General features: G+C 53.2%; 1 protein-coding gene across 1 annotated transcript; it reads left to right on the plus strand.

Annotated features, from left to right (window-relative positions):
• Positions 1 to 567: 567 nt before the first annotated feature.
• On the plus strand, positions 568 to 2,136 carry LOC116593434 (xin actin-binding repeat-containing protein 1-like; the record flags this gene model as incomplete). Its single annotated transcript, XM_032347736.1, is given in 2 exon segments — positions 568 to 724; positions 727 to 2,136. Coding segments are annotated over 2 exon segments (981 nt in total), but the record flags the coding sequence as incomplete, so codon positions are not given.
• Between the last annotated feature and the right edge of the window lie 7,978 nt (positions 2,137 to 10,114).

Below are 10,114 nucleotides of genomic sequence, written 5' to 3' on the forward strand. Positions count from 1 at the left end.
CCCACTCCTCCAAAGGGGCAGGGCAAGGAGGACACAAGCCAGGTGAGAAAGATGCAACCACCCTTCCGCCAGCCAGCGTCCCCACCACTGCAAGCCAGAGATGCAGAACTCTGGCTGGATTCCCCCATGAACAGAGCCAGCCCAGCCCCCAACATGGCCCCAGCACCAGGGCTTCCGGACTCACCAAGAGCCAGGCTGCAGGCAGCAGTGCTCAAAACCCTGAGCCCCTCAGGCTCTCAGCTCTCAGCACTCACCCCGCCTCACCACAGCAGGGTCCCAGTCCCCCAGGAGAGGAGCCCACAGCAGGCTCCTGGCACGGGGCCCCTGAGAGCACTGAGATTCTGCAGGGAAGCCAGCAAGAACTCCAGGGCCTCCTGGGCCAGGTGCAAGCTCTAGGGGAGGAGGCCGCAAGCAGTGTGGATGTGCAGGCATTGAAGAGGCTCTTTGAAACTGTGCCCCAGCTGGCAGTGGCCCCTCAAGCTCCTGCCGCCCCCCACAAACCTGAGGCCTCAGTGGAGCGGGCCTTTGGGGAGCTGACAAAGGTCAGCACAGAGGTGGCCCGGCTGAGGGAACAGACTCTGGCCAGGCTGCTGGACATTGAGGAGGCTGTGCACAAGGCTCTCAGCTCCATGTCCAACCTCCAGTCTGAGACCAACATCAGAGGCCATGCCCCAGGACCTCCGCAGGCCCACAGTGCCTGCAAGATTGGTGACACAGACAGAAGTAAAGCCAGACCTAACTGCTCAGGCCAGGAGGTCAGAGGGCAAACTGCAGTCAAGAACCAAACCCAAGCTACAAGCCATTCTGAGATCCAGAGTCAGGCCAAGGTCAGAAATCACATAGAGGCCAGAGGTCAAGCAGCCTCAATCATCCCTTCTACCAGGAGGCCAGAGACACTGAAAGAAGACCCAGGCCTCCCTGGAGTCTTGCCTTCTGGAAGAGATCCATCTTGCTCCCCAACATTCATCTTTATTGAGTCAGCCGCAAGGATGCTTCCAGAGGCTCCCAGCCCCACAGGCATCCTTGATGTCTCAGTGAAAAGCACTCACCTGACACAGGAAGTGGGCCAGGCCAGGCCCCACCAGAAAGGTCTCCAGGACAAGGCTGGAAAGGAGGAGGTCACCCAGCGGTCTGGGCAGCCCGAGCCTGCCCCTGCCTCAGCAAGTGCCCTGCCCACTGGGCAGCAGAAGAGTGTTCTGGAGCTGCAGACTGGACCCAGTGGCTCTCAGTGCTACAGAGCCACAAGAACGGCTACTCAGCAGTGTGAAGGGGTGGACACATGCAGGAACCCAGTTCTCTCATCTCCCACTGTGGTCACCGAGCAGGCAGAGCTGTCCAGGGGCCCAGGCCCCCACCTCGAGCTCCGTGCTTCCCCCTTGCTCCGGCAGTTCCTGCACAGCCCAGCCAGGCTCAGCAGAAGCCAGGATGATGCAGGCCCCCTATGGCCACTCCCAGCCCGCAACCCAGTGAACCCCTCTGCCTCCACCACAGCCTCCCACCAGCACTGCCCTCCGGGGCCCGAGGTGGGCGCTGACCTCCCACACATGTGAGGCAAGGACCAAGAAGAAAGGACATCTTGCAGGACATGTGAGCAGTTTCCCTTTCCTCAGTTCCATCAGTAAGCCCAGCTCCTGCAAAAGGCGAGGAAGAAAGGTTGGGATGAGGTCCACCCAGTAGCCCGGGCATGGGAGAAGCATGGCTGCCAGCAGCAGCTGGTGGAGGATGGAACATACACAGACACACATGCTCCTCGCACAGGCCTAGCCCACAGGCTGAGCCTAAGAGGAGCCCCCTTGGGACTGGAGGGACCCTCTCCTCTCAGCCTTTATTTCTTTTGTTATGAGTCAAAATGTTCTCAGTCACCAGCTCCTTAACTCTTGGAGAGGACAGGGCCAACTGGACAGCAGGATTGGTCTCTCTTGGGATTGGTCTGAAGGCTCCAGAAGGGCCCTGCTGCAGCCCCTTCATCACTATCTCCACCATTCAGCAGGTCAGTCTGGCAGCCCAAAGTTCCCACGGAAAAGCTCAGAATTGATTCATGTCCCTAAAGCCAAGGATACTGCCTCCCCACCCCCACTGCCCTTCACTCTGCACCCCAAATGGAAGGATACAGTCTAAATAAACCCAAGTTTTATTCTGTCATCTCTGCATGTCTGCCGTTTGTGCATCTGTTCTGGAGTCTGGGCTCCCACTTTGGGGCGTGAGAGGGGGAACAGCCACCACCTGTGAAAGCTCCATTTTCCTGGCAAGAGCAGTGTTGGAGATCTCTAAAAAGCCACCCCTTCTTCTACCACCGTCGCTGGGAAACAAAGAGGCCCCACACAATCCCCCCATTCTCCTTGCTCCCCCCTCCCCCCTTCCCCAGCCCATACACACATTGCTACCCCTCTACCTCTGGTCTCTCCTCATGGAGGTTCTTGGACATCATCCTGGAGTGGAGTCTGACCAGAATCCTGCTCCAGAGTGGGAAAGTAGCCCAGTCAGGCCTAGGAAGGGGGGAGGGTCACACCCCAGGGGAACACCATTGGCCAAGATGGCTGGGCCCTCTCCCCTGCTCAGGCCAGGTGCTGCATGCAGAGTGGGGGCTCCTGGGAAGGCAAGCGCATGAAGCATGGCCTGGAAGGCCAGAATGATTTAGTGCAGGCCCCTTTACCCTCTTTCAAAAGGCACTGAGTGCCTACTGCATGCCAGGTCTATTCTAGGCAGCAGGGACACAGAGATGAAGCCTTACAGTATCACATTCTCAGGGAAGTAACCTTCTAGAATGAGGATACAGACCACGAATAAACAGGAAAGAACAGATGAGGAATAAGGATAATGCACCTGACTAGGTCACTCTTCCACTCTAGGGGAAGAGTGTTAACACACGGTGGTGTGATAATGACAGGTAATTGCCCTAGAGCATATGGCAAAGGCAAACCTCTCCAAGAGAAAAACCTCACCTGAGATCTGAATAAGAGCCAGTTATGTGAAAATCAAGGGAAGGTACATGCTAGGCAGAGAGAAAAGAAGACATGCAAAAATCCAGAGATGGGAATGAGTGCCATCCCTCAATTTTCTGGATACCCCTCCATCTGTCTACCTCCCCCCCACGCTCCCCCCACAACAAGGTTATGTGGGAGCTTGTCCACACTTTGCTTTCATTGAGCAGGTAGGATCCTAGCCTACCACCACCAGCCCCGGAATCAGTCTTCTACATGTCATGTCACAGCCCGCTCATTGCCTGCTCTCACACGGTGAGCTCCCTTGGGGCAGCTGGGCTCTGAACTGGAAAGAGCCACTCCCCTGTGGAAGACAGTGGTGTGTGAGAGCAATTAAGATACCGAATCTACCCACTTGGGGCTAATACCTACAACTCTCTGGGACCCTGGCCACATGTCCCCCTCCCCTGCCCTCTGGGGACTCTCAGTTGATTGCGGGGGCCCAGCAGCTTACAGCATGACTGTTCTCATTGTTCTCATCTGTACAGTGGGCACAATTACAGTACTTACTCTTGTGAAGATTAAGCAAATTATTATGTGCAGAGTGCCTGGAGCTATATGCCTAGCATCCGGAACTCCAACATGTTCATTTTTTAGCGTTATTGGTAACCATTAATTTTCATATCTCTTTCTCACCTCCAGGTGGAGTTCCGGTCTTGTTCATCTCAGTACCACTGGTGCTTATAAAAATTGCCTAGAAGGCACTCTGTAAATGTCAAATAAATGAAGGCACAGATGAACGAAATGATTACGTGAATTCAGTGATTCATCCGACTAACATTTATTGAGCACCTACTTCCTGCCACGTTCCGTTCAGGATGCTGAGGATAGATATGAACAAGGCAGTATTTATCCCTGCCTTCACGGAGCCTGGGTTTAAAGAGGGAAGACAATATATTATAAGCAGATAATTCTGGAAGGGAGCGATACTGTTAAGGAAATAAAAACGAGATCACGAGAAGCGAATTGGCTGTTACTTTAGTTTGGGAAAATCATCTCCGCGGAGGTAACCTTAATGGCACTGGAGCGGGTCCGTACGACTCGAGGTGGCAGCCTAGGGGGAAGGGTGGGAAGAGATAGGTGGGTGAGTGGTGAGCACGCCGGCGGCAGCGTACACCAAGGAGAGTAGCTGCCGCTCGATGAGGTCTCGCCTACAGCCCTGCACACCTGCCACACCACACCTGCCGGGGAGACCCAGGCTCCACCTCTCCTCCCGCCTGGAGTGGGCGGAGCTGGAAGTGGGGCCAGGCCGCAGGTGGAGCGCGCACCGCCCAGACCACGCCCCTGGAGCTGGGCCGGGGGCGGCGGCAGGCAGAGGAGGGGCGCGTTCCCTCCCGCCGTCTCCAAGGTGACGATAACGTTACCCCGGCCGCCGGGTTCGGGACCTTCGGGCAGCTGCAGCCGTTGCCCGGAAACGCCGGGCAGGCGCGCAGCCAAGGGCCGGCTCAGGGAGGCAGACGCTGGACGCCAGTACGCGCCGTCCTGGCCAGCCCTTGCTCGGAGCCTCCCTCCGGGATTCCAGGCGGGTGCGGGTTCCGGTTCTCACCCAAGTGGCAGCCCCACCCGGGGCCGACCTGCCGGGCCGGGTGCCTCCTCCCTTCTCGTCACTCCCTGCTACTGCCGCTGTGTCCCGAGTTGTCCACCAGTCCCCACCTTCAGTGCCATCACGCTGCCTCGGGCCATCACTCATTCTCCGCTTTCCTGGGCCACTGCCATAGCCTCCCAAGTTGTATTCCTTGCTTCCCCCTGTCCTAACAATCTGACGTTCATCTGGCAGCCAAAGCGCTTACACAGAGTTTACCAGATCAAGTCGCTCTTGTGTAAATACTCCCCAGTGGCTTCCCAGCTCACTGTCTTAAATCTAACTCTTCTCTGCCTTTAAGACCAGAATGACTTGTCTCTCTGCTCTCCTCTCCCAACTTTGTCTCCCCCACTCTCTTCCTCATATGCCTCTCCCTAGTTACACTGGCCTTGATCTTCACAGAATCTTTACCAAACCAATTACTGCCTCAGGGCCTTTGCACTTGCTGTACCCTGGGCCTGGATGTCCCTTCTTTTAGATCTTCAGTGGCTGGGCTCCTTCTCACTAAGATCCTGTTCCAATGTCTCTCCAGAAAGGACCTTCTTGATCCCTCCCTCCCCTGCCTATTGCCCCCCCATCCTGCTCCCCATCAAAAGAGGCCTTCCAACAAGTTATCATGCTGTTTCGTTTTCATGAGACCTCCCACAATATAAAATTATCTTGTGCACGGATTTGCGTACTGTCAGTGTTCTCAATTTAATACTATTGCTGTATAGTAAATGACCTCAAATTTAGTGGTTTAAGCAACCACCATTTTATAACACTCATGAACTCTGTGGGTCATGAATTTGGACAGAACACAGTGGGGATGGCTTGTCTCTGTACCATGATGTATGGGAAGACTTGAAGGCCGAGGTAATTTAACAGCTAGTGTCTGGAAACATCTAAAAGCTCATCCACTCAGTCTGGCAGCTGATGTTGGCTATTGGCTGGGATATTGGCCAGAACACATGTGCACGGCCTCTCCCCGTGGCGTGGGCTTCCTCATGGCATGGCAGTCTCAAGGTAGTTTGACTTCCTACATTTCATCTCAAGGCTCCAAAGGCATGCATCCCAACTAACAAGGCAGAAACTATATTGCCTTGTCTGACCCAGCCTTGGAAATCATACGAAATCACTCCTGCTGCATTTTGCTGGTTACAAACAAGTCGCAAGTCTGCCTGGATTGAATGCAAGGGGTATTAGACACCACCTTTTAATGAGAAAGAGGTAAAGTTCTAGAAGAACATGTGGCCATTTTTGGAGGGTGCCATGTCCACATGGGGTCTTCTGCCACCAGCATATCATCTCCAGGACAAATCACTTCTCATTTGTTTATTGTTGCATCCCCTGTGCCTGCCAGAATGGTACAAAAGCACTTAGTAGGTGCCTGATCCATGTTTTAGAGTGAATAAATGAAGGTTTATCTTCTCCCTGTTAAGTGTATTTCCTGCCCCAGCCCTTGGTTTTAGCCTGGTCTGCTCTGGAGGAAGTCCAGTGTTTGCATTGGAAGATGGGAGTCAAGTATAGTTGTTGTTTCTTGGCAGGAAGGGTGAGTTATTGAAGATTGAGAAAGCCAAGTGAAGTTCTGGAACACTGTTCTACTGTAAGGGTGTTGAAAACCAAATCTGATTTTTCTCATTCAAAATGTGGAACTATCCGGGAGAGGACTGCAGTTTTGTCCTCTGAACCACAGGGAGAAGGAAAGTGACCCAACGGAAATAGAACTTTGGAGAGGGGCCTCGGGCAGCAGGGAGGGGGTTGGATGGCCTAGAGGGAGCTATTGAAGAGATCTGGGCAGGAAGAAACCACCCACAAGCCTGTTATGATATGCGTATATTTTTTAATATTTTATTTATTTATTTGACAGAGAGATCACAAGTAGGCAGAGCAGCAGGCAGAGAGAGAGGGAGAAGCAAGCTCCCTGCTGAGCAGAGAGCCCGATGCAGAGCTTGATCCTAGGACCCTGAGATCATGACCTGAGCTGAAAGGCAGAGGCTTAACCCACTGAGCCACCCAGGTGCCCCAAACGGTATGCACATTTTCCTTCCTTTGTTATTGGTGACAGACGTTCCATTCCATCTTCCCAGAGTCCTGAAACCCATACAGTTTCTCCTCTTTGCTCCTTTTCCATGAGAATCGGCCCAGGCATATCCTTGCACACACACACACATACACACACACACACACACACACCAATCAACCTGCCAGCTTCCCAAATCTCTCTTTGCCTTTCCCTACCCTTCCATCTCCGCTGTGGCTGAGACTTTGGATGTCCTATTACATCAACAGCCATCCCGATGTTCTCCCCACCTCCAGTGCCACCTCCAGACTGTCAGTCCTCCAGTCCAGCCCTGCAGCGATTTCCTACCAGCTCCACCACAAAATTCACATTCCTTCAGGTCATTCAAGGCTCTTCGTGTACAGCGGCTACCGGTTTTTACTGCCTTTCTCCATCCACTCCTCCATAATATTCCATCTGGGCCAGGTCACACACCCCTGGTTTTGCCCAGAGCCAGCTTACCCATTGGGCATTGCAGGCAGGGAGCCTGGGGCCCACAATACTTTCAAGGCCCCATGAAAATGCTCTAACTTCTAATAAAACCAGAACGGGGTAAAAAGGGAATTTTTAGATAGAAGAAATTGTCTTAACACTTAACATTACCATATTCGTCTTTATGCCACCACAGTTGTAAAATCTATTTTTAAATACTTATTTTATGGAGGAAGACTCAGCTCTGAGGCAACTTTTTCAAGAAAGCAAAAGCCATTAAGAATGTCCTTCTTTGACCTCTCAATCTTACGCAGCTTTGCAGCTTGGGAAACCCGATTATAACCCTTTGGTTTAGGGCATCTCTCTCCCACTGCACCGTCAGTACCCGCAAGTCAATAACCACCTCCACCTCCGTTTTCTCCTTCTAGATACCTGCTCCCCACCTCTGGCAGAGCTGCCACGTTAGACGAACATCTAACTTCCAAAGAAAATTCAAGCCGAGGCTCAACCTGGGGAGCCCTCGGGAATCCTGCCCTGGTTCCAAACCAGTCACGATCAGGTTTGGGGTCCGCGACCCAGGGAGGGGGCGCGCGCGTGCGGGATGGCGGCCGCGGGGGCGGGGACTCGGGAGTCTACCATTCGGCCACACGGTCCTGCCAGCTCCAAACCGTCCCCGATCGGAAGGAGGAAGCTGCCCCTGCGGTTCCCTCTTTTCTTCCCCAAAAGCTGAGCACTCCTCCTTCCGTCGCGCCCTCTTCCTCCCGGCTCCCCGCGTTAGGTTTCTTACGAAAAAGTGCCTCTGAGAATTCCCAGAAGGTCCCGGATGTGAAGTCACTGGCGTGAGGTCACCGAGCCTGGTTCCAGGAATCAGAAACTTGGGCGGGGAGGGGGCGGGGGGAGGAAATCGCGGAAAACGAGGGAGTCAGTGAAGCCGTGGGCGCAGTCGGCGGGGCGCCTGACTCGGCGGGGTCCCACGCTCGGCTCCAGCAAACCCCCGGGGCGGTTCCCGGGGGAAAAAGGGCCTCGCTTCTCCCACGGGGTAGAATTGCCGGTTAGACACCAACACACCGAACCGTGTTAACCTCTGATGTCTCGTAGAGGAGCGGGTGGGGAAACCGGAGCGATACCCACCGTTGTGGGGGAGGAGTGATGGGGGCGGGGCGGACAGGAACCGGCTGGGCCTTCCAGGTCGGAGAACAACTCGGCAATAGCCTTTAACCTAACCGTGGCGCACGCAGGGATTTGCCCTACAGACAGGACGGCAAGGATAAATTCCTAAGGTGGCTTGTGGCAGCTTTGTTTGTTGATAGACCAGACGTGACTGGGGAAGAGTAAGAGTGCCAGCACCTACCAGTATGAAGTTATCGTTTACCGGGGCGGGGAAGACTGGGTGGAGCCGGTCTTTTAGCCAGCGGGATGAGGGATCAGTAGTCTGAGCTACTTATGTGGGTCAGGAGTTCAGGGGTGATAGAAATCTCAGAATTACTCGGAATTTGTAGCACAGATGTTTCCAGAGGGAAACAGCTGGTGCATTTGGACTGAGAAATTTGAGGAGGGTTTAATAACAGGGGCTTTCACAGAAGGGTAGAAGGGTAGCAGGGTGTAGAGAAAACTCCAGAACAAAGTAGGACCCCGGGACTAGTAGCAATGCGCGGCGGGGGGACGGGGAAAATGTCGACCATCCTTAGTTCAGATGCAGGGAAGGTGAGAGTTGCTGGTACTTGGGGGCAGACAGAGTGAAATGGCAAGGACAGTAGCCAAACTTGTGTGATTTCTTCCAAGGGAAGGCACTTATTTTTGAGATACAAGTTTAGATGTTGCACACAGGCAGAAGTGGAGAGCTTCAGTGGAGGAGTGTAGCTCATCCCTGGCCACTGTACATGGAAAACATATATCCTGACCTCACTCTCCACCCTCTGAACTCCTGTCTGTGTTGGCCAGCTGTCAAACCCCAAGGAAAGCCAGACAGGGAAGTCCCCGGGCGCAGAGCTGGGAGGAGAAGGGTGGAGAGTGGGTCTGGGACAGCAAATGGAAGAATGGGAGAACCCAGTGCGGGTGAGGCGGGAGAGTGTCACTGGTGAGGGTGCTCTGCAAGGCCGTGGCTGGAGAAGGGGCTGCTTAGGGAGTGAGTGTAGGTAGGAAAGAGGCAAAGGTCACTGCTGGGGAGCCCTCCTACCAGACTGAGAAATAAAATGGATCCAGGAAAGGATATTCCAAAGCTGCATTGATTGAGATGGGAGAACAAGGAGACCCATGCTCAAGGCCTAGCGACACCAGTGCGCCGAGAAGGAGGGAAGAGGGGGAGCAGGTGGGCTGGGATATATGCTCCCTCTAGGTCAGGTAGGATGAGGGATATATATGTCTGTGTGGGGTATGTGTGTGTGTGTCTTTGTGTATCATGTACTTAGACTGCTTCTAGAAAAAGACAAAAAGAAAAAGCCCTAATAATAGTGCCTCTGGTAGACACCAAGGGTAGGCAAAGACGAGGCCCAACTTTGTATTTTCTTCCATTTTGAATATATTTTCTAAGGTTTTTATTTTTTAATTTTTTTTTAAGATTTTATTTTATTTTACAGCGTGAGAGAACACAAGCAGGGGAGCAGCAGAGAAAGAGGGAGATAGCAGGCTCCTTGCTCAGCCAGGGAGCCTGACGCAAGAATCTTCCGTGGCAGGAGGGATACAGTTTTACAGAAAGAGCAGATCCACAGTTTTCACTAATAAACTGGAAGACAGACTTCGGGTAGCACTGGGACTTGAAGAGAAGTGACTGGAGCCTGAGAGGGGTGGGGCTGAGGAGAGTGTTGCTGGAAGGGTCTCCTTCCTGTGTCAGTCCAGCCACCGCCTTTAGGAGCAGCAACCTCGGAAATCTGGTTTGAACTATATTCTGTTTGCACGGTAATCCCCTCAGGGACTTCCCCAGCCCCCACTCTGCACAATCCAAGACTTCAGGAAAACTTAATTCCTCACATTTTAGTAAATTTTTCATTATTGTACACGTCATGCTTTAAGTATTTTCAATCTTGTATATTAAAAAAATAAGTAAGTCCCCTTCCTTGGAAGAAATCACACAAGCTTGGA

Source organism: Mustela erminea, chromosome 1 (assembly GCF_009829155.1).
Source record: "Mustela erminea isolate mMusErm1 chromosome 1, mMusErm1.Pri, whole genome shotgun sequence".
Classification (NCBI taxonomy): Eukaryota; Metazoa; Chordata; class Mammalia; order Carnivora; family Mustelidae; genus Mustela; species Mustela erminea.